The 25554-nt window shown below is 36.7% G+C and overlaps 2 protein-coding genes across 2 annotated transcripts; one reads left to right on the top strand and one right to left on the bottom strand.

Annotated features, from left to right (window-relative positions):
- Positions 1–4850: 4850 nt before the first annotated feature.
- LOC118582011 (olfactory receptor 10T2-like) lies at positions 4851–5817 on the bottom strand. The gene has a single exon (XM_036184455.1). The coding sequence runs from the start codon at positions 5815–5817 to the stop codon at positions 4852–4854; it is 966 nt and encodes a 321-aa protein (XP_036040348.1). The 3' UTR covers position 4851.
- Positions 5818–24049: 18232 nt separating this feature from the next.
- On the top strand, positions 24050–24994 carry LOC118595627 (olfactory receptor 478). The gene has a single exon (XM_036206348.1). It carries the CDS (start codon positions 24050–24052, stop codon positions 24992–24994), a length of 945 nt encoding a protein of 314 aa, XP_036062241.1.
- The last annotated feature ends 560 nt before the right edge of the window (positions 24995–25554 follow it).

Below are 25554 nucleotides of genomic sequence, written 5' to 3'. Positions count from 1 at the left end.
TCACCTCTGGTCCAGATGGGAGTTTCTGGGCTGATGGGAGCTGGGGGCTGCTCTCTGAGTCTCAGGTTGTGGCTGGGGTCCCTGGTAGATGGGTGTGGGGGCAGGGTGTTGCAATGAATTATTTTGACAGTTTTCAAGCATAAATCCACACTGTAACAATTACACTGAGAGTGTTAGTATATTTACTTCTTAGATTTTCCTGCATGGTGGTACATAATGCACTACTCCATGTCTTACTGCATTTAAACAATTATACCATATCCACTGATAATAAGACTCAGAAGAAATAAGAGATGCACTGACTGCCCTGTTCACTCCTGTGTGTGATTACTGGTGATAGTTGATGTTTCAAACCTGAAATGAATATTCAGCCTCTCTACAGGTATATGGGGTGTCAACTCCACAAGTTAACATCCATGAGAATCTAATCATGCCACAAAGCCTTTGTATGTTCCTCCTTGATTGTACTGGATGTCTGCATGTGGAAGAATATTAACAGATCCATACTTATCACCCTGTACAAAACTCAAATGCAAGTGGATCAAAGATCTCAACCTAAAACCAGACACACTGAACCTGATAGAAGAGAGAGCAGGGAATACCATCAAACTCATTGGCACAGAAGAGTTTCTGAACAGAACATCAATAACATGGGCACTTATATCAACAATTAGTAAATGGAACCTCATGAAACTAAAAAGCATGGCAAAAAACACCATCATTTGAGTAAATAGGCAGCCTACAAAATAAGAAAAGATTTTTACCAACTCCATATTCAATACAGAACGAGTATCCAAAATATGTAAAGAACTTAAGAAACTAGATATTAAAAAATAAATAATCAAATTTTAAAAATGGGTAAGATATAAACAAAATTCACAGTAGAGAAATCTCAAATGGCTGAGAAACACTTAAAGAAATGTTCAACATCCTTAGCCATCAGAGAATGCAAATCAAAACTACTTTGAGTTTCCATCTTACACCTGTCAGAATGGCTAAGATCAATAATACAGGTGACAGCTCATACTGGGGAGAATGTGTAGCAAGGGAAATTCTCATCCACTGCTGGTAGGAGTACAAACTTGTACAACGACTATGAAAATCAATATGGTGATTCCTCAAAAAGATGGGAATAGATTTACCACAAGATGCAGCAATACCACTCTTAGGCATATTCCCAAAGCACCAAAGGACATTTCACTTCATCCTACTGTAGTTGAGGTTTTCCTGTGTCCACCCAGCCCCTGTAGCCACTCAGACCCAAGAAAACACACAGAGACTTATATTACTTATAAACCGTATGGCCATGGCAGGCTTCCTGCTATCTAGTTCTTATATCTTAAAGCAACCCATTCCTATGTATCTATAAGTTGCTGTGTAGTTTGTGGCTTACCAGTACTTTACATATTGTTTCTCATGGTGGCAGTGACTGGCAGCATCTCCTGACTCAACCTTCCACTTCCCAGCATTCTCCTCTCTCTTTATCCCACCTATACTATACTTCCTTCCTGGCTACTGGCCAATCAGATTTTTATTTATCAATCAATCAGAGCAACACATTCACAGCATATAAAAATACATCCCCAGCAGCCTACCACAAGGACATTTGCTGAAGCATGTTGGTTGCTGCTTATGATGGTTTGAATAGGTTGTGGTCCCCATAGACTCCTGTGTTTGAATGCTTGGCCCATAGAGAATGCCCCCCTTAGGAGGTGTTGCCTTGTCAGAGTAAGTGTGGCCTTGTTGGAGGAAGTGTGTCACTATGGAGGTGGGCTTTGAAGTCTCACATATATTCAAGTCATGCTTAATGTGGCAGTTCAGTTCCTATTGCCTGTGTAGAACTCTCAGCTCCTTTTGCAGCACCATGTCTGTCTGCATAACTCCATGTCCTACCATGATGATAATGGACTAAAGTATAACAGAGTATCATTAGGAATCATTTTCTTGACTTTTATTGTCAATCTTGTTTGGTATATCATAGATCTCTGGACTATCCAGTCTCTGGGTCCTGGACCTCTGTGCAGTGTCAGGGGTGAGCTCCCTCTTGTGGTGTGGGTCTCAAGGCAGACCAGTCATTGGCTGGCCACTTCCCCAAGCTTTGTGCCACCTTTACCCTAGTATCTCTTATAGGGAGGACAATTGTAGGCTGAAGGTCTAGTGACTGGGTTGGTGTACCAATCTCTCCACTGGAAGTCTTTCCTAGTTACAGGAGATGGCCAGTTCAGGCTCATTATCTCCCATTTCTAGGAATCTTGGCTAGGGTTACCCTCTTAGATTCCTAGGAGTTTCCATTGCTCTGGGTTTCTAGCTTATGCCCAAAATGTCCCCCCAACTCCAGTAGTCTCTCCAAATACTCTCTCCCTCCATCTTCCCCCAACCTGATCCCACCCTAGCCATCCACCCATGGTATCTATTCTATTTCCCTTTCCCAAAATGATTCATGCATCCACCCCCCTTGAACCCTGATTATTACTTGAATTCTCTAGGTCTGTGAATTCTAGCGTAGTTATCCCTTACTTTACTTTTACTTCCAGTTGTCCTGGAAGAAGATATTTTAGGAAACAGCAATAAAGGTATTCTGTTAGGCTGGATCACCTGGGGTATTTGTATCATCTTCATTAGTGTCTGGTCCTTTTGTTCTGAAAACATGCAAACTTTTAAAGGTAGCATACATATCAGCATTAACACAAGTATGGAATGTGCTGAGTGCACAAATCAGCTAAAGATGATTCTCTGCTCTATTTTTGAGCAGGAAAAGACATCTGCCAATTTTATAAGTCCATTTGGACTGCATAACCAATCTGTAATATAAACCGCCATCCATGCCATATGAAAAATGTCACATAATAATAAGTCATGAGGACTCTGTAGCCAACAATATTTGTCATGTCTCATCCATTCTCAGAGCTTTTCCATGTAGAAAGATCAGCATATATGTCACCTTTCTTGTAGTTTTTCTTTGTTTCTTTCTTTGTGTCTAGAGCCAAGATTTTCAGGATGTCTCCCTCAGTCAAATCTAATCTTTATTAATTTTGAAGGAATCCATAGCTTTTCATTTCCTGTGGAAACAAAGGTGTAACCTTCCCCCCAATAAAACACATTTTTTGACTTCCATTCCAAAGTTAAGACATCCTTAAAATACATAGGCTGGTTCAATTTAGCAATTTTGTCTATAATCCATTGTCTCTCAGCAGCTGTTTGTTTTGCTCATTAGCACTTAAAAAATTAAAGTTAATAAAGCACTATATAGTGTTTGAATGCTTGTGTTAGGGTATTTCCCATCCTTACGTGACTTGTTATTTTTATATTACTGTACTCTTTCTTTAAAAGACTTCATTATTTTTAGACTATTTTTCCTATGACTGTCTATACCCATTTTCTTTTCTTTCCCCAGCACCTAAGCATATTTTCAAGCATGCTATACCTGTTCAGAGCTTTTCTCCATCTGTACCTGGCTTTCTGTGCACTTGCAGCATTTCTCTGACCCCATGAACAAACCTTAAAGAGCCAGGCCATCCACCATGACCAACTCAACAGGAAGGGGCAGTTGCACACAGCAAGCACTCAGAAGCTGGCCAGAGAGATTGCAGTGTCTGTGCACTGTGGCTCCCGTGCCTTTCTGTGCATCTGTAGGCTCCTTCTGTCACTCTGCTTAGCACATGGCACTGGCATCTGCCTCTCCCCGCCACTTGGATCCATCAAGCAAGCTACCCTATTGGTCCTGGGCTGTAGCCATTGATTGCCTTTCCATGAAAGCGTACCTTAACATTCTCAGGCACTAACCTGCCAGAGACACTGTTCTTACACTAGAGAGCCACATCTGATTTCTCCTCCAGGACATTTCTCAGCTTTCTCAGACCCTATATTTGAATATACATGCTGCTCATTGGACAGCAATTATAGCTGAACTTTATTTGGACCACCAGCTCCTGAATAATGACATGGAGACTTTTATTAATTATGAAAGCTTGGCTTTAGTTTAGGCTTGTTCCCAACTAGCTCTTAAAACTTAAATTAGCCATTTATATTAATCTATATTCTGCCATATGGTTTATTACCTCTCCTCAGTACCATATGTCCAACTTCCTCTACATCTGGCTGGTGAATCACCTGCCTCAGATCCTTTCCCAGAGTTCCTATCTCTGCCTAGAAGTCCTGCCTATCCACTTCCTGTCTAACTATTGGCCTTCTGGCTCTTTATTAAGCCAATCAGAAGATGCTTAAGGCAAATGAAGAAGGACAGCATCTTACAAAAAGTTTATCCCAGCTGAGGGGAGAGGATGCTACTGGGGAGAAGTAGACAGGCTCTAAGGAGTGTTAGCAGGCGGTGTGTGGTATCTTACCTGTGGTTATTAGTACCAGAGTAGTCTCTGATACCTAAACTCTGCTTTTTAATAGGAATAAATTATCCTTTCAAGTTGACTTTAAATTTATCAGTATTGTGATCACATCTCATATTCAGTTCAGTTGAAGAGTTTGTACTTCCTCCTTTGTCAGCCAATCACACTGCTAATTTCTGCTCACTATCCCCCCTACCTGTCCATCTCTCCCACTTCTGTTTCTCCACCTACATCCCTAGCCTTCTCATTTCTTCCCTAACTTCTTTGTTTTTCTTTTTTCTCATTAATATAATCATTCTTTTCCACCAAAGCAACCATGGTCATGAAAATAGTGTTCCAAAGCATTCTGATATGTCTACTAAATGTATACATGTTTTAAAACCATGATCTATTTGCTGTAGGAAAGTGATGAGGCCAGGACACTTTAGGCAGGTAGATAATACTTTAATTGCTTTGTACATTAAATAATGGGTTTTTTTATGGAAATATTCAATTTCCCCTTTTGTTGTTCTTAAGTGTTCAGGGCCTTTTTACTTGCCAGGCAAGGCAAAATTTTGTTGACACTACGTAGTACCTTCCTCAGGGCTGTCTGCATTTCTTTGTTTCTTAGGCTATAAACAATCGGGTTGAGCAGAGGTGTCAGTACTGTATATGTGACAGCCATCAGCATGTCCTCACGGAAGGAGTCACTGTTCTTGGGTATCAAATAGACAAAGCAAGCAAATCCATAGTGCATAGACACAACTGTGAGGTGGGAGGAGCATGTTGAGAAGGCCTTATACCTCCCCTGTGCAGAAGGCATTTTTACAACTAGGGATACTATGAAGACATAGGAAATCATTATTAAAACAAAGCTGCCCACCAGAACAAATGTAGAGAGCATAAAAATGATCATTGCATGACGAACAGTATAGTCACAAGCAAGATGGACCAAGGGTGAAATATCACAGAAAAAGTGCTGGATGTTGTTGGAATCACAGAAAGACAAGTTGAATATGGTGAAGGTGATGCCGAAAGAACAGAGGAACCCAACCACACAAGTAGCCATCACAAGCTGAACACAGACCTTTGAGGTCATAAGGATATGATAGTGCAGTGGGCTGTTGATGGCAGTGTAACGGTCATAGGACATGGCAGCCATGATGAAACAATTGTTGGCAGCCAGTCCAAAAAAGAAAAACATCTGTGTGGCACACTCAGGGAGAGAAATGGCCTTGCTCTCTGATAACAAATCCACTAACATTCGTGGTATGATCACCATAGTGGTGCAGGTTTCTGAAAAGGACAGAGCAAAAAGAAGAAAGTACATGGGGGTGTGAAGGTTGAGACTGAACTTGATGGCCACCATGATGGATGCATTTGCTAGGAGGATGGTCACATGGGAGAGGAAAATCACAACAAAGAGCAGATTCTGCAGTTCTGGGAAGCTAGAAAATCCCCACAGAAGGAACATGGTCACTGTGGTGTGATTGCCCATTCTCCAGATGGCAAGGATTTTTCTCCAGAGATGAAAATGTGCTTGAAGTCAAGACTCTGAGATGATTGTGAGGAGCTTCTGCACTGATGCCATCTGTTACTTAATCAAGACTACCAGAGTTAGTATGAAACAATTTAATGGAAGAACCTGTACAAAGAGAAGTGAGGACAATGAAGTAAATCAACAGATAAGGGTGCTTGTAGCTAAGTTTGATGACATGAGTCAATCTCAAATACCCACATGTTGGAAGGAGGAAAATGACCACCAGACATATAAGACATGTAACATGGCATGTACACACACACACACACACACACACACACCATATAAGCACACACACAAATACATTTTAAAAAGTAAATGTATGTATGTATGTATGCACAAATGTGGACCTCCCTGAAATCAAGCCAGGAGCCTAATAGTTGAGGTTTGAAAAGACTCTAGTATCAGAATCTGCATGAAACTCAAAGAGTCACTCCAAATGTCTTCTTGAAATCTATTCACAAAGCATTCTTTAACACTTTTCTCCACTTGGGATCTACACCGAAACCAACAGAGAATATAAATGTCTCAGTTGCTTGATTTTGATATGCCACAGTTTTCAAACGACGTTCCTCATCAGATGATGCCCTGGCCCTCCACATTGTTTACTAACCTAGTAATTGAATGTACACAGTAACTGAATAACTTGCTTTCAAATTGACATGATTTTTTAAATTCTGCAGAGACCAGTGAGAAATTCTGAAGAAACTTACACTTTTTCAGTGTGGTCCTGGTCCTGTTACTATTTGTATTCACCATCACCCAGTGACTCCAGGAATGATTTTTGCATCAATGATCAGATCAGATGAATAAATTAATTCAGCATGGGTAACTTCCACATTCCTATCTTAGTATAGTAATTGAAGATAGAGAAATAACAATATCCACATAAATAATGAAATTTATATTAGCACTTTTAAGCATAGCATAATTTTTAAGTTCCTAAAGAAGTTAAGGCCTTATCAAAGCTCTTGTCTAATGCAAACATGATATGATGAGCACATTTGGAATATCAAAGCTCTTGTCCAATGCATAGATAATGTAATGAACTCCCCTGGAGTTAGCATGATCTGAAAGACACAGTCTCATTCCAGATTTGCAAATTTTTGTCACAGTGGTCTGATGAGCTTTTGAATTTTTAGCAGAACCCCCAGCACCTTTTCTAGCTGGTGAAGTTAAACATTTCTCTTTGCAGTGCAGGCATGAAAAGATCCAACTGAAGTTTCTCACGCCAATCTCCCACAGTCATATTTCTATCTTGTCTGTTCCTTTGGGGTGCAATCTATGAAGAAAACATGACAGGAAATTACCAGGAAGATACTATACAGAATTTTTCTTTTTAACCTCAGCTACTATTAAAGGTTAAGGGAAAAACTATAAGAAAGTTAGGTAGAAAATGAAGACATGGAAGAGAAATAGAGAAAGATGCTAGCTAGAAATTATTCAGTAAGATTCACAAAGATTAAATTAAAATGATGAAAGACAAAACTATATTCTTATTTGAAGAGTTGCTATTTACTATTTTCATTGTGCATTTAGGTGCAGAAAATAATAGCATCCAAGCCAGAAAATGGGCACATATTTCATACTTACAATATGTCACAAATGTGTTGGGGTCAGATAGTGCTATCTCATAGAATCCTCACAAATCATGTGGTAGGGTTGGCATTTAGATTTACAGAAAAGATTTAGGTGCAGAATGTTTAGGTATCTGTAAAGGTCATTAATGCATTCAACATATATTAATTAAATGTCCATGATGTTCCAGACCTTAAAATTGAATAAGAAACACAATGTGGAGTTCTGTGATATGGCAGTGCATGCGGCTATTTAATCTATCAGGGAAGCCCTCTCTGAGGAGGTGACATTCTAAGATGCAGAGTAGAATGGTAAACTTCATGGAACGTGTGAGGACTGGTGAAGAGAACATCAGTGGCGTAGGGAACAGTCAATACACAGAGCAACAGATCTACTTATGCAGTTTTCACTCAGACTGTTAGCGCTGGCCTTCAAGTTCACCCCACAGACTCTTTCTCTGAAGGTTTCCTCATTAATTTACTTCTAAAGGGAATTTTTTTTTCTGTTCTTACTAATTGAGCTACAGTTTACTCTATAAGATGCCCCTGTTCGAGCTCTTATAAAAATGCTCTCTGCTGGGTTTTGGGTGCACATGCTTGTAATCCTAGCACTTGGGGGGGAAGACAAGTCGATCAGAAGTTCAAGGGTAGCCTTGGCTATGTAGTAAATCCAAAACCAGGCTGGACTAAACAAAACACTGCTTCAGAAACAAACAGGCACATTGTAACTTTTTCTTGTACATCCTTAGTGTCACAATCCTTTCAAGTAATAAACAAACTTTTTTTTTCTTTCACACCTTTCATCCTGGTAAGTGCCTTAAATAATTACAGAGCTCAGAACTCTGCTGACATTTTGGTCTCTATGTGAAACCCTCTGGTCTGCTATTCCCCAGCGTCTATCACACAGAATGAATACAGGGGCCTCCTCTTCCCACTCCTGTGGTGTACGTATTTCTGGCTTTTTAATTGTTATATTTGTAACCATGCTATGTCTTCATTATAATTGATTTTATGATCCTCATTGCTTACAAGGGAGGTGGTGCTAATAACTTCCAGTTCCTAATGTTTTAGTTAATACCTCAGATGTCCTAAAAAGTTCTCTAAGAATAGCTACTATATTGACTTTGTTTGTGATGAGGAAACTGCAGTTCAGAGGGGGTATTTGATTTGCCAAAGGTGATACAGGTAGTATGTCTATCTGGATGGCACATTATAGAAAGGTGTTGAGAGAAGGAAGAAGGATTTACTTGCCTCGCTGCCTACAAAGCCTCCTCCCCAAACACACATGCTCTAGCATAAGTTTGAAATCCATCTTCATTTGTTGTCAGCCACATAAGAGTAACATGCACTATTTCTAAAATACAGCACATTCTTTCTTGACTCTTCTGCTTTACACACTTTTTTTCTGAATTAAAATGAACGTCTGCTTGCCCTTTTTTACAAAAAAAAAAAAAAAACTTTTTTGACAAGACAATTCGAATACCACTTACTTTTAGAAGCCTTAGTAAGTCATCCTGGCTGGTAGTCTTTTTTGTTTCCCACCTTTGGATTAATATAACTTTTATGGTGATGAGAACTTTTCCCCAAAAATGATTCCAAAAAAAAAAAAAAGACAGAGGTTTGTATCAACTTTCATGTGCCCCAACTTTCAGCCTAAATTGAGTGAATGTGGTTTTTGAGTACTGTTTTTTTAATTTCTGTAGAAAAATATGGAAGTCCCATAGTCTGAAGGAAGCCCTCCACATGTGCTAATTCAGTTCGCTTATTAATTCCTCCCCAATTACATTATTTGATCCATTTGCCTATATTTAAATGTGCACTGAAATAGTTTGCTGCCCTCTTAACCGATTTTAAAAATCATGTCATGAACATGAAGTCATGAGGAGAGGTGCTTTATGAATGCTTGCTTAATTAAATTAATGTATGTGTGACAATAAAAGCCATCAGCTGCCTCTTGGAATTCCAACTGTGTAACTGAGCATCCAGGAGAAAGGTGCCATCATTATTTTCCATTTGGAGGATTTCTGTATTTGCTGTACTATCAGTTCTCACTCAAGCTATGGAAGATCTTCCTTCAGGCGTTTTAGAATTGCTAGAAGAGAGCATCAAAGTGCTACACCCCCACTGCCCTCTCACACACCACACAGGTTTTAGGAAACTTTCTAATCCATACCAGGTTATATGTAGCTTGACAATGTTTCTCAGCAACTTTAGTTGATAGTTTTAATAAATTGATCTGGTTACGATGATTCTCGTATATGTCAATGGTAGCTTCTGATACCCTCATGTTATCCAGGGAGCTGACTGAAGATACAACTATATAATATTATTTTCATTCCTACCAATGACCCTGACAGCCACTGAGGAAAAAGATACCTGTAACACTGGATCTATTATCATCCTTGTTTTACCCAGACCTAATCCTCTTTACACATACTTCTTTCTTTTGCTTTGATATTTATACTCCTGTTTATTTCACATCATCAAAACTTTCTGCACATGGTTTTCTGCTCTACCAGAAATAAAGAACTGGTAGTATTGTTAACTTCCAGCTTGTCTGTGCATATAATTTCTTTGGTACTGCCTAACAGGCTATAAAACCCCACAAGCACTTGATCATTAGAACAATATTCTTTGAGAGCAAAACTGCTCTGAAAATACCACCTTGTAACAAAGAAGACTCACTTTCCATTCTTTAAAAATAATGAAGTAAGTAAGCTGCAAGGAAAATTTAGTCTCACAACATAGGCCTTTAGCAAGTCCTGTGGTTTTATATATCTTAACTCAGGGGTAAGTTTTAAGTACATCCACTTTCAGATGCTGCAATGAATCCCTTTTGAATTTAGACTCCATAAAGGGCAGTTCTGTGTTCATTTGTTGTCGATGGAGCTCACTACAATGAACTTTTTAATGAGAGTCCTGAGGCCACAGGGGACCATCATCTTGAGATTCTTGCTCCTAGATGCAAGCAGAGTTGTTCTCAACATCATATGATGTGATGCCCACAAAAATTGCTTTTAATTTTCAACACCATGGGGAATTTTCAGTTATATTTCTGTGGATCTTCTGGATAACAGTAGAAATAATTTAAATTCAATCTAGTGAAAATGTATCTTGAAATGTATGTAATTCCCACAGGCATAGTTTGCTTCTTACATGATACCGTTTGCTCTAATTTTAAAATTCTGAAAATTTGCCAAGTCTCTTTCACCCTATTCACAGGACATGGGACTGAGGTGCCATGAGAAGTAATTGCCTGGGGAAGCAAAAGGAACATGCATAAAGAAACACCATACAGTGTGATCACTGTGATTGTTTCTCATGGGAGTGACTTTGCTGAAGAGAAAGCCCACCCTTACCCCAGTCTCTCTCCAGCTCTCACCAAGCCTGGGCAGTCCCGTAGCCCACTTATAAAATAAACACACAGACTCTTATATTATTAAACTGTTTGGCCTAATGGCTCAGGCTTCTAGCTATCTAGTTTTTACATCTTAAATTAACCCATTTCTATTAGTCTATAAGTTGCCATGTGGCTCATGGATTACCAGTATCTTAACATCTTCTCATGGCGGTGGCTGGCAGCATCTCTCTGCCTCAGCCTTCCATTTCTCAGAATTCTCCTTTCTCCTTGTCCCGCCTATACTTCCTGCCTGGATACTGGCCAATCAGTGTTTTGTTTATTAACCAATCAGAGCAACACATTTAACATACAGAACATCACATAGCAGACACTCTATCCAGAGGAGCTCCCTTTTACCTGTCTCACATGCTTTCCCCTCAGCATCTTCACAGTCTTAACTATGTGATCCCCCAATATTTTCTGTTATAATATTAATACTGTTGGTGAGCCAATTGATGCTCTTACTTAAATTTTCCATTACCCTTGCTAGTCTCTATATTTCTTCCTTTTGAAAACTCCCTTTTCTATCTAGACAGTTTCTTTGATACTTGCTAAGAGGCTATAAACTGTCACAAGTGTTTAATCATTGTCCTTTTTTTTTTTTTGCTTTTTTGCTTTAGAACAAATCACACTGCATTCAAGAAACTCCAGTTTGCATGATATAATAATAACAGAGACAGAAAGCACAGTCCTTCAGAAAGAAGTCCACAGCCAAAGGAGACAATCTATTAGAAAGGAGCATTTGAAGTGGCCTCCACTGGGCACCAAAACATTACTGCTAACAGACACAGTGGCTGATGCTCAGGTGTATATAACAATGATTTAGGACTCTTACAAGATTTTTCCCTTTTATTGTTGTATAGTCATTAGACATAGCAATGGGTTTCATAGAGGTATAGTCTTTCAGGCTTAACATACATTTTGACAAGATCTACCCTATGCCATTCTCTCTTTTATTTCCCCTTTCTCCTTCCTGCTGTTCTCTCCACTTCCTCTATTCTCCCTTCTCCTAGTCCCCTGCCTTCTTTTTGTCTCTTTCTCTGTATCCATATGTTTAATGTTTGTATAAGGAATTATGAGGATCATGACAAAATTTAAAAATATTAATACATTCAAAAGAATAAAATGTACTTTTTATATGTTAATTTGTGTCCTGCTCCTAGATGAAGGTACAAATTTTACAAAATCTAAAAGTTTTCTGGTTCTGTTTTTGCTATCTGTAATGTCTGATCACATTGTCTGCAAACAGTGATGCGTTTACTTCTTCCTCTTCAGTCTTTACTCTATTTCTTTATCCTGTGCAACGGTACAAGCTAAGGCTTCAAAGACAGCCTGAATAAGACTGGAGTATACCTCTTCTAATTTCTGATTTCAGTGGAAATACTTTGAGTCTTTCTCCACTTAGTGTAATGTTGGCTATGGCTTTGTCCTATGTAACCTTTATTGAACTGGTATATATTCCTTTGATCCCTAGTTTCTTTATGACTTTTATAAGGAAGTGAAACTGAAGTTTGTCATGGCCTTTTCTTCAGCTAATAGTACACTTATGTGATTTGTTTTGTCCATGAGTCCATTCATGTGATGTGTTGTTTGTTGATTTGCCTATGACAAACCATCTATGTATAGCTCAAATTGGTTCACTTGGTCATTGTGAATGATCTTTCTTATATGTAGTTGTAGTTGTTTTTTTGTTTTTGTTTTTGTTTTGTTTTTTACTTTATGTCCTTTTTGGTGGCCCACAACCCAGCTCCCAAATAAATCACATGGAGGCTTATTCTTCTTTATGAATGCCTGGCTTTAGCTTGACTTATTTCTGGCCAGATTTTCTTAACTTAAATGGTCCCATCTATCTTTTCCCTCTGGGCTTTTATCTTTCTCTATTCTATATACCTTTCTTTACTTCTTACTCTGTGAATCGCTGTATAGATGGTTGTCTGGTCTCTGATGTCCTTCTCCTTTTCTTGCTCCTTAATCTTTTCTCCCCAAATTTCTCCTCCTATTTATTCTGTTTACCTGCCAGCCCCACCTATCCCTTCCCCTGCCTACAAAGTGGCTGTTCAGCTCTTTATTAGATGAATCAGGTGTTTTAGACAGGCAAAGTAACACAGCTTCACAGAATTAGGCAAATGCAGCATAAAAGAATGCAACACATCTTTGCATCATTAAACAAATATTCCACCGCATAAACAAATGTAACACATCTTTAATATTCCACAACATGTAGTTGAATTGGATTTGTAAGGATTTTATTGATAGATGTTTTGTCCTCCTTCATTTGGGAGATTATTCTGTTAGTTTCTTTCTGTTTGTGTCTTTTTCTATTTTTGTTATGAATATAACATTGACTTCTCAAAATGAATTTGTCAGAGTACTTTTGGAAGTTTGAGGAGCACTGGTGTCAGTTATTTTTCCAATGATCTGATAGAATTCGTGTGTGTGTGTGTGTGTGTGTGTGTGTGTGTGTGTGTGTTGTATTCCTAGGAGTGTATAGGTGCACATGCCCATGTGCATAAATGGAAAACTGAAGATGATATGGGATGTTTTCCTCTACTGATGTGTACTTGATTGCTTTGAAGCAGTGTCTCTAACTAAACTGGAAGTTCACTATGTCAGCTAGCAAATTTCACTATTTCAGTTTGGCAATCTCAGACTCTGACTGTCTCTATAATCCAATGATGGGGTTACAGACATGAACAGCAGCCTTGCCTAGCATTACATATGGGTGTTACAGACTCAAACTTGGGTACTTATGCTTTGCAGAACAGGTGTGCTCCCCATCTGAGCCATGTCCTCAGATCTTTTTATTAATGCTGTTTCATTATTCTTCATAGATATATTTCCAAGTTGTTTATATTGGTTTAATTTCAGTAGGTAATATGTCATCTGGAGTTTTTAATCTAATATGATAATAAGTTTTCAAATTATTCCCTAATTATTGTCTTGATATCCTTCATGTATGTAGTTATGTATCTCTTTTTATCTCTAATTTCGTTCTTATTTTTAGTTATTTTGGCTAAGGGTTTGTCCGTTTTTTTTATGTTTTTAAGAATCAACCATTTTATTTCATCATTCTTTGTATTGTTTTAATTTCCATTTCATTAAATTTTACTCTATCTTTATTATTTATATCTGTGTAGTGATTTTTTGTTTTACTTTTCTTGTATTTATACCACTCTTGAATGTCCCCATTCCCTTCACTAATTTCTTGACCTTGACCTTTATCAGGTATTCTGTTTGAAAAACACATCTAAAGATTAAAATCTAGCATCCACTAAGTTCTATGCATTTACTTGTGAATAAGTTCACTTTTCACAGATAAATAATATTTCATTTTGTAAATGTGCCTCAATTCCATCATTTGCTCATTATTTGATGGACATCTAGGCTGTTTTCATTTTCTAAAGATTGCGAATAAAGTAGTATTAAACTATATGAACAAGGATCTCTGGAGTAGGACATAGAGTCTTCTGAGCATATGCCTAGGATTGATGATATAGCTGGATCATGTGGTAGATCTATTTCTAGCTTTGTGAGGAACCTCCACACTTATTTCAATAGTGGCTGAACCAGTTTGCATTCCCATCAGCAATGAGTAAGTGTTCCCCTTTCCTTATATCCATGGCAACATTTGTGGTCATTTATTTCAATCGTTGCCATTGTAACTATGGTAAGATGAAATCTCAAAGTAATTTTGGTTTTTATTTCCCTGATGGCTAAGTATGTTATATAGTATTAAAATTATTTATCATTCATTTGCATTTCATCTTTTGAGAACTTTCTATTTAGTTCCATGCCCTGTTTTTTAATTGTTTTGTCTATATTCTTGATGTTCAGTGATCATTGTATATTCTAATGACTAAGCCTCTGTCAAATGTACAGCTGGTAAAGTTTTCTCCATTCTGTAGCCTGTTTCTGCACAGAAGTGGTATCCTTTGCTGTAAAGAATCCACCAGAAGAATCCACTACTCTTAACAGGTATACATTTTACATCAGTGTATCCAATTTCACAAAACAAACAGTACTGGATAGTTGAACACAAATAAACCTTAACAGAATAATAGTGGATGACTTCAATATCCCACTCTTACTAACAGCAGATCATTCCAACAAAATTTAAGTAGAGAAGCATTTGATTTAAAGGACTTCATAGATCAAATGAACCTAACAGACATCTACAGAACTTTTCCTCCAGACACTGTATAATACACATTCTTTTTATTGAGTTGTCTCTATAATACAATCAATAAGACACAAATCAAATTATTACAAAAGTAGGAAACTTGAAATAATTTCTTGTATTCTGTCTGTCCATCTCCAAATACAGCTAGAAATCAACCACAGAATGTGCATTAAGTCATGGAGATTGAACAACACATTTTTGAATGATCAATATGTGACTGAAGAAATCAAGAAGGAAATCTGGAATTTTCTAGAACTGAACTGAAATAAAACCAAAATTTAACAAAAGGACTCCTAAGAGGCAAATTGATAACTACTTATGTTTAAAAACCAGCAATATCAAGTGAATCTTACAATTTTGTTGATCTCTTAAAGTTTCATGGTATTCATTTATAAAATGGAATAAGCATTTTGTTTATATTTATTCCTTTAGTTAGATTTATTTCAAGGGATTTTTGAGACCATTGTAAATGATAATTATTCCCTTCAAACCTTTTGTTTGTATAAATAAAGCTATGTTTATCATTTGTATAAAGAAAGCTACTGATTTTGTGTGTTAATGTTAATTTTGCACATGCTACTTTCCCAAATTTGTTTATTAGTTATAGGAATTTCTAGTAGAGTCATTAGGGCCTTTAATATATAGAATCACATCAAAGAGAAATAGTTTGATTTTTCCTTCCTATTTGTATCTACTTTTTCTTTTTCAATTGTTTTATTACTCTGGATAACACTTGAAGCACTTTATTAACCAGAAGAAGAGAGAATGGACATCCTTGTTTTGTGCCTGGTTTTAGTGTGAATGATTTGAGTTTTCTCCATTTAACATGATTTTAGTTGTAGGCTCACAGTGTATTGTCTTTATTTTGTTGAGATAAGTTCCCTGTAAACTTAGATTCTCTGGTGTTATATGCCATTCTGATGGTATTAATGGATTTTTTGGAGCCTCTCAAAACAGTTACTGACTCTTAATTGGCAAAAGAGTGGTCTTACACATTGAAACTGCTGAATTTATTCCTAATTAGTCAAAATTAACTGTTCTTTATTCAGTTACAAGAAATAATCAGGAATAAGAATCATCACTTTTATATAACTCACATTCAATCCCATACTTGTCTGGCAGGCCCTCTAGCACAAGGTAATGACGAGACTGATTAACTCTTGATAGGAAATGTGCTGGGTGTCTCAGAATTTCATTTAAAAAACATGTCAATAGTAAGGGTTTAAAAAAGGATTTTCCCGTGCTTGCTTTGGCAGCACATATATTAAAAAAGGATTTTCCCATAACCTGGCAGCAAGCCAAGGAAGTTATAAGTAAATGTCCTACTTATTCTTTATACATTCAAACTCCATTACAAGGAGGATATAACCCAAAGGGTACTCAGAGGAATGAAATGTGGTAGATGAATGTGTTACACCTTATAGAATTTTGAAAATTGAAATATGTATGCCACAGCATTGATACCTATTCAGGATATCAATGGACAACAGCTCTTAGTTATAAAAAGGCTGATTCTGTAATCACTCATTTGCTAGAAGTTATGGCCACTATGGATATACCTGTACAAATTAAAACTGAAAATGCTCCAGCATATGTCTCTGGTAAAATGAAACAGTATTTTGCTTATTACAATATAAAGCATGTTACAGGTATGCCACACAACCCTACAGGCCAAGCAGTCATAGAAAGATCAAATCAAACTCCAAAGGTTACACTCAATAAACAGAAAAAAGTTAAAAAAAATCCCCAGAAATATATTACATAATGCTTTATTAACTTTGAATTTTCTCAATGTTAATGAGAAAGGAACAACAGCTACAGGGATACACTGGATAACAGAAAAAATTACAGAATCAAATCAGCCTATTTATTTTAAAGATGTGCTGAGCTCAGAATAGAAACCAGGATATGTATTATGTTGGGTGCGAGGTTTTGTTTTTGTTTCTACAAGAGAAGACAAGCTATGGATACCATCAAAATTAACAAATGTTCAATATGAACAAGACAAACCTCTTAGTTAGAAGAGGTGATAGTTCATCAACCAGCAGGACTATTCAATTTAAATTAAATGTTTTTCATTTGGTCAGATACAACTTGCCAAAAGGAAACCCCCAAAAATTAGGGTTGGGGAACGGTTTTGTTTTTGTCGTTCAGGAGAATGAAGGCTAAAGAATCTGAAGAACACTAGACAAATGAGACATCTGAAGAAAAAGCACAAATCATCCAAAAAATGTCCAATGAAAAAGATTTTCTGCAGTGAAACATCAGCAATTTAGAACTCTCAAAAAAGATGATGGGACCCCACTATGATGATTCCATCAGGACAATGATAATAACACTAAGCTGACAAATACCATCCAAAGATTGGCTTTGGACTACAAACTGATGAGAACAATTTTGAGATGGTTAAGCCAGATTCAGAGACTACTCAAGCAAGGACTTGAGACAAGCCCTGCACTTTCCCATTATGCAGAGACTGGACAAATGATAGAGCTAACTCTCCCAGGACTTGAAAATTAACCCACAAATTATCTTTTCAGAATTTCCTAAAGATGCCTTCACCCCAAGACAGTAGGAAGTAATTTTAAGAACATGATGCTCATGTAGGTGAGGTGGGTGGTTTCTGGTTATTCAATGGGTTATGGATAATTGTTTAGGATGGTTGGTTACAAGTTGTTAGTTGGTAATGGTCAGGAAAAAAGCTAAACAAAGGGGATTGGATTCAGGGTTCTTGTTTTTAAAAAAAAGAAAAGAAAAAGAAAAAAGAGGATATGGATATAAGATAAAAGGTAGATTACTGAATCTACTCTGAAAAGAAAAAAAAACAAGGATATAGATACGATAAGACAAAAGGTAGATTATTGAATCTACTCTGAAAATAGGAAAGGGAGGACATGGACAGGATAAGATTAAAAAGTAGATTACTGAATCTACTTTTAAAAGGCAACTACTAGTTTTAAATATTTTACATTAGATTGAATTTTTGTTTATTGAATACAAATTATTTACATTGACATAAATTTGAGATTGATTTTGTTAGAAAATACTGTCCATATATTTCTAATCTTGTTCGAGGTATTATACCTATACAGTTCATTTAATAATGTAATGCAAATTAATACTCCTTGAAAGTTATTATTACCAACTAATTAAGATATAAAAATGCAAGTTAGTATTTAGTCACCTATTACAATTGAACTTGTAGTCATATTAGGTATGTTTTCAAGGTCAAACAGAGATATATTTTAGATATATAGGTCATCTTCAAACACTTCAGAGATCTACAGAATATGGTATTTAAGATGTTTTAATAACATAGATTCTTTTTTATGACTATGGGACATGTCTGCTCCTGGAAGCAACAATATACTTCAGAGAAGATGATGGGCATTGAAGAAACTCCATACAGAGGTTACTTTCATTGTGGCAAGTTAGCCACTGGGCAAGAAAGTGCTCTTACCTCAGCTGCTGACAGAAGCTGTGCAAAATGGACAAGCAGGACACAAAAGAAAGGACTGCTGAACCATGCCAAGACACGGTAGAAAGGCCCTTTAGAAAATCCTGCTTCACAGAGGAGTGCATCGATATGCTAGGCCTGTAGGCTGAAGATGGGTGTCCCAACATTGCATAGAAATCTTGGGTAACTGTCTAGGCAGCCAGTTGTTTCTGTCATTTCTCACATTTTTTGCAAGACCCTTGTTTGCACTTCCCTCTTACTTAGGTAATAGTATTTCCTTCTCAGGTTTCTGATGGAGTTGAAGATTAGATAGCTATAGTTATGGTTTTCCTTGTTAAAATTCAGAAAAGAAACTCACTAAAGAGATGTAAAGTCTATAAATTTGAAAGATATCAAAAGATATTTTTGGTTGGTAATACAAGTTAGGATAAATGTGAATTAGGTACAACACTTTGGACTCACAAAAATAGGATAGATAATGGAGTATTTTCTCTGAATTTGTCAAATGTTAACAGACTAGACATTGTTAATGTAATTCTTGACTATATATTGTTTATACTTGTACTTATTGTATATAGTTTTTCTTATATTAGTTATAACCTTCTTTTATTATTTTAGATAAAAAGGGGAAATGTGGTGATATATTGTGTACCCTAATAAAGCTTGCCTGAGGATCAGAGGATAGAGCCAGCCACTAGATTAGACAGAGGCCAGGCAGTGGTGGCATACACCCTTAATCCTATCACTTGGGAGGCAGAAATCAGTGTAGTTGGAGAGCTTCTCTCCAGGTGCCACCAAGCTCCTGCCCACAACCCACATATAAAATAATCACTCAGAAGCTTTTATTACTTATGAACTGTATAGCCATGGCAAGCTTCTTGTTATCTACTTCTTTTATCTTAAATTAACCAATTTCTATTCATCTATAACTTGCCACATGGCTCGTGGCTTACCTGTACCTTACATCTCACTTGTCCTGGCGGCGGCTGGCAGCTCTCTCCCTTCAACTTCCTGTTCCCCAAATTCTCTTCTCTGCTTATCCCGCCTATACTTCCTGACTGGCTACTGGCCAATCAGCATTTTATTTACACAGAGTGTTATCCACAGCAGATCTGTCTGGACCTCTGTGAGTTCAAGGTCACACTGGAAATAGAGCCAGGCAGTGGTGGCCCGGTACTGAGAAGCACACATACCTTTAATCCCAGGAAATGAGGCCTGGACAGAGAAAGGTATATAAGAGAAAAACAGGAACTCACTCTCACTAGTAATAACTAGTGTCTGCTTCTCTCATCTTTCAGCTTTCACCCTGATATCTGGCTCTGGGTTTTTAAATTATAAGACCATCTAAGATTTGAACAACACTCTGGTACTTTTATTATGAAAAGAAGTCGGAGGGGTTTTGTTTGTTTGTTTTTACATTTTATTTTATTTTATTTTTTCCATTTTTCTTTATTAAGAAATTCTCTGTTCTCTGCATACCACCCACAGATCCAACCTCCTTCCTCCAAGTCCAAGTGGATCAAAGACCTCAACATAAATCCAGTTACACTAAACTTGATAGAAGAGAAAGTAGGAAATATTCTTGAACACATTGGAACAGGAGACCACTTCCTAAATATAACACCAGTAGCACAGACACTGAGAGCAACAATTAATAAACGGGACCTCTGAAACTGAGATTTTGTAAAGCAAAGGACACACACAGTCAATAAGACAAAACGGAAGTCTACAAAATGGGAAAAGAAGTTGGAGTTTATCAAAGGCTTATCCTACATCTAATGTGTGATTTGTATCCTTTATCTTATTTATGCAAAAGGTTACATTTATTGATTTATATATGTTGAAACATCCCTACATGTCAATGATAAAGTTGACTTGATCAAGGTGGATAATCTTTTTAATATGTTCTTGAGTTTGATTTGCAAGTGGGTTGTTGTTTTTTATTTTTTGAGAATTTTTGTGTCTGTTCATCAGAGATACTGGCCCATAATTTTCTCTTTTTGTTAGGTCTTTACTTGAGTTGTGTATCAGGATAATATTGGCTCCATAAAAAGAATTTGGGAATATTTCTTCAATTTCTACTTTATAAAATAGGAAAAAAATAACAACATTATCTCAAATAATTTGATGGTGCATAGTAAAGCCTTGGAAAACAAGAACAAGCCAAACCAAAATTAGTATATAGAAAGATAATAGAGATCAAGCAAGGAATTAATGAAATGGAAATTAGAAAGCAATAAAAAGAACTAATGAAACAAAGAGTTCTTCAAAAGGATAAACAAGATAGACAGATTTTTATCAAAGTTACCAAAATAGGGTGAGAAAATGCAACTTAATAAAATTAGAAATGAAAAGAGACATTATAATGGATAGCAATGAAATTCAGAAACTAGAAGGAAGAACCTTAAAAACTTACATTCCCTTTAATCCCAGAATTCAGGAGGCAGAGACAGGTGGATCTCTGTGAGTTCAAGAACAGCCTGCTCTACAGAGTGAGATCCAGGAAAAGCACAAAAGCTACACAGACAACCCTGTCTCGGAAAACAAAACAAAACAACAACAACAACAACAAAGCTTACATTCCATTTAACTGGAAAATAAAAAAGAAATGGATTGATTTCTAGGTGACTATGATATATAAAATGTAAAATAAGATACATTAACAATTATGCAAAGAGAAACAAAATGTGTAGTCGATAGGTTGTGGGACCATTGTTAGTGTTCCTTATATGAGACATTCAACTACATGGAATTAGTTGGTGGAAATAAAATGAGTAAACTTAAAGTGATTTATTAATTAACTGTCTTGTACAAAGGCATCAAAACATAGGAAAATCAATTAAGACAGTGATTACAATGAAGAAATGGAGTGAAGTGTATACAGTTTAAAGGAATTTAAGGACCAAGATCAAGTGGACTTGTCCCTGGCAAGTACCTAAGCAGTCAGTCAGCTTCTAAGTAATGGCCAATGATGATAGGTGTGGTCAGTTTTAAAAATCTGGGCCTAAATGCTGGAGTGGGGAAAACAGAAGCAATGTTGGAACTTCAAGTCATTCCTGGGCATTTAAATCCTGGTGACAGTAGTAGTTCAGATTCTGTACTGTACCTGTAAATCCACAGTGACCTGTGCAAGCTCAAGCCAGACAAAATCCCAGCATGGACAGGGAAGATTCCTACTTCTTGCTGAAGTCTAATGGAAATCCTTAGCTGCTGAGAGGAGAGCCAATTTTCTTTAAGACTGTGATCCTATACACAGATAGATTCCCACACAAGCATGATTTTATGGGAAACATAAATTGGCTTGTAGAATTTATTTTAATGGGTGTATAGGAGGAGGGTGTTGCTTTGTGTAGCCTTGGTGCAGGGGGAGGAGCTTGGACCTGCCACATCTGAATGTACCAGGCTCTGCTGACTCCCCATGGGAGACCTTGACTTGGATGAGGTGGGAATGGGGGATGCATTGGGGGTAAGGCTGGGGATGGGGGGAATGGGGGGGATATGTGGTTGGTATGTAAAAAGAATAGAAAATTTCTTAATAAAATAAAAAAGGAGGAAGGTGTTGATATGGGAGGAGTTGGATAAATATGATCAAAATATATAAAATTCTCAAAAAAATTAATAAAAATAATTATTTTTAAAAGTTAAAAACAGCAAATGAAAGAAAGCCAATGTGATCCTCTTGTATATGCAGCTGAGTACTCATTAATCTGAAATACTAATGCACACATAAAACTATTAGTGTGCCAGATAATTTATTATATTTCTTATAATTGACAAACGAAAATGCACTTGTACTTACACAAAAATAAGAATGAGAATTGATGGGATCCTTGAAAATTATTTGTATTTGTGCAAAACAAACTACTCAATCGTCACTAGAGAATGTGATAATAATCCCTGGTGTGTTCCAAGTCACATTTGACTCTCTAAACTCATCAGAGAGATCATCTAATGAAAATAACAATAAAAGACAGCTAAGACACGTATAATCATAACTTCAGGTTTCTGTCTGCAATCTGAACTGATTCTCATTTTTATAAGGTAAGATTTAGGCTTTTGTGAATAAATCTGGTTTATAGATTTTGCTTTGTTGTTTGACAAGATGTATATGTACTCTTCAAAATTGTGTCCACAAGCTGTCATTTAGAAATAGAGTAGACATAACCAAGCAATCAGCATCTTTGACTGAGTTAAATTAAGCTTTTCTTGAAATTAACTAGAATTAAATTAAATTATTGTAGCTAAATAGGCATAATTCAGTTTACCAATAGTCCTCATTTATACAACTATACTTCCAGAATTCTACACAGGTTTAACCACATCTAAACTTAGCACTCAAACATAATGTTAAAAAATTAGTCTTTGAAATGATTTGACAGTCCCATACCAAAATATCTTCTGGAAAGACTTACTTTGTGTATTATTGAATCCCCCTAACATTGTAAACACTAGACACTTTGGATAATGACTAAGATATAAAGGCAAATATCTCTGGAGGTGAGTCAACCTGGACCCTAGCTACATGAACCTTCGTCCACTTTTTAATTGTCTAGTACCAAAATGTATTCACTAGCACACTATGCTGAAACTCATATTATTTTAAGTCAACATGCTGCAATTAGAGAATATTGTTATGTTAGGAAAAGATTTTATGCAGATAAACATCAACAATACTGTTCTAAATATTCCTGTAATTTCTCATAATGATTAGATTGATATTTCAAATGGGCAAATAAAATAATAACTTAATTGTTATTATTTAGAGAATGGTAACTTTATAAAAACACTTAATTTCAATTTTCTTTCTGTTTCTTCATTGTCCTTTCAATAAGATTGTACAATTTTACTGATTTTTCTTAAACGTCTTGACAAACATTGGAAAACTATATAAATAACTAGGGACCCTTTTTATATATTGGCCATCGGAACTGAAAATCTAACCTATCCAATTCCATTGTAATTACTAATTAATTTCACTTGAGGAATAGTTACAACAAAAAAGAATAAACTAAATTCACCCTGGAGATTCATATTCTGATTTCATTACTACATAGACAATCTTAGGTAAGTTACTGGACATTTTCCAATTTAGTTTCCTCATCAATAAGTTGGTAATAACAAAAGTACTTAAATAATATCATGGATATTTGAACAGACTTACATATAAAACGGTAATTCTGTGCCCATCATCTAGTAAGCATGACATAAATGTTAGCTCCAGTGTCCCATCCTAGACACACACATTTTTTGCTATACCAAGACAATTAAATATGCTCAAAAGCTTCATTTTTTAAACCTTGCATTAAAAGCATATTTATGAAAAACCACAGCACTTGAAGCATGATTCCCATTGTTTCAGCTAAAGTTTTTAAACTATAGAGATTCATTACACATAAACACATAAACATTGGGACACAATTCTTAGTACAAAATAAAACAAAATTCTAACTTTCAGTTTTAATAATGTATTTGTTTATAAAACTTCCATCTATGAACTAATGAGAATGATATATTTATAAATCATTTCCAGTAATGTCTCCATCACAGCCTTGATCTGGCAGCAGCTACACTGTCTCATGGCTTTCCTGGAGGATGGGAACCACACTGCAGTGACAGAGTTCATTTTATTGGGCTTAACAGATGACCCAGTCCTTAGAGTCGTCCTCTTCATCATCATCCTGTGCATCTACCTGGTGACTGTGTGTGGGAACCTCAGCACCATCCTCCTTATCAGAGTCTCTTCCCAGCTCCATCACCCCATGTACTTTTTTCTCAGCCACTTGGCTTCTGCTGACATAGGCTACTCATCTTCTGTCACACCCAATATGCTTGTCAACTTCCTGGTGGAGAGAAATACTATCTCCTACTTTGGATGTGCCATCCAGCTTGGTTCAGTTGTCTTCTTTGGATCGTCTGAGTGCTTCATTCTGGCTGCCATGGCTTATGATCGCTTCATGGCAATCTGCAACCCACTGCTTTATTCAACCAAAATGTCCACACAAGTCTGTGTCCAGTTGCTTCTAGTTGCTTACATAGGTGGGTTTCTAAACACTTGGTCTTTTAGTGCATGTTTCTATTCACTAGTCTTCTGTGGATCCAATGGAGTCAATCACTTTTTCTGTGATTTTGCTCCATTAGTAGAACTGTCCTGTTCTGATGTCAGTGTCTCTGCAGTTGTTCCCTCATTCACAGCTGGCTCCATCATTGTGATCACAGTGTTTGTCATAGCTCTCTCCTACACCTACATCCTCATCACCATCCTGAAGATGCGCTCCACTGAGGGCCGCCACAAGGCCTTCTCCACATGCACCTCCCACCTCACTGCAGTCACTCTATTCTATGGGACCATCACATTTATTTATGTGATGCCCAAGTCCAGCTACTCCACAGATCAAAACAAGGTGGTGTCTGTGTTCTACATGGTGGTGATCCCAATGCTGAATCCTCTCATCTACAGTCTCAGGAATAATGAGATTAAAGGTGCTGTGAAGAGACAGATAGGAAGGAAAATATTTTCTTAGAGACATCTGTTATTCTTTGGGATGTGTTATTATAACAATACACACAAACTCTAAGATTAAATCTTTTTTCTTTGAAGTCTTAAATATGCTGACATTCTTCACTGCCTCCAGACTGCTTCATGTGAAGTAACTCTGCCTGAAGTGTGCTTTTCTCTTCACCTAAAAAATATCAAGTCACAGAAATTAACACATCCATCATCTTACTTCTTTTTGTGTGTCAGAAATATTTGCAACCTACTCTCCAAGCAAATTTATAACATACAATAAAATATGATTGACTATCTTTTAATAGGTGGCCAAACATTCATTTTAACAGCTTTGTCTTCTTTGGCCTGTGTATCCCATTGTCTACATCTCCTGCCTGATGACCAACAGTGGGATCTTTCTGTGAGTTTGAACTTTAAAAACTTTCACATGTAACTGAGATTCTGAAATGTTTTTCTTTCTGCATATGGATTATTTTCAGAAGCACAAACAACTCAAGTTATATCCGTATTGCTGCAGGTGAAAAAAATTCTATTGAGACTGAATAAGCTAGTTTGTGTGTGTGTGTGTGTGTG

This window comes from Onychomys torridus, chromosome 1, assembly GCF_903995425.1.
Source record: "Onychomys torridus chromosome 1, mOncTor1.1, whole genome shotgun sequence".
Taxonomy (NCBI): Eukaryota; Metazoa; Chordata; class Mammalia; order Rodentia; family Cricetidae; genus Onychomys; species Onychomys torridus.
The sequence above is the reverse complement of the archived record's forward strand: the minus strand, read 5'-3'. Positions and strand labels throughout refer to the sequence as shown.

Coding starts and splice junctions, on each gene's coding strand:
- LOC118582011 (XM_036184455.1), bottom strand. CDS start 5,817: ATGGGCAATCACACCACAGTGACCATGTTCCTTCTGTGGGGATTTTCT.
- LOC118595627 (XM_036206348.1), top strand. CDS start 24,050: ATGGCTTTCCTGGAGGATGGGAACCACACTGCAGTGACAGAGTTCATT.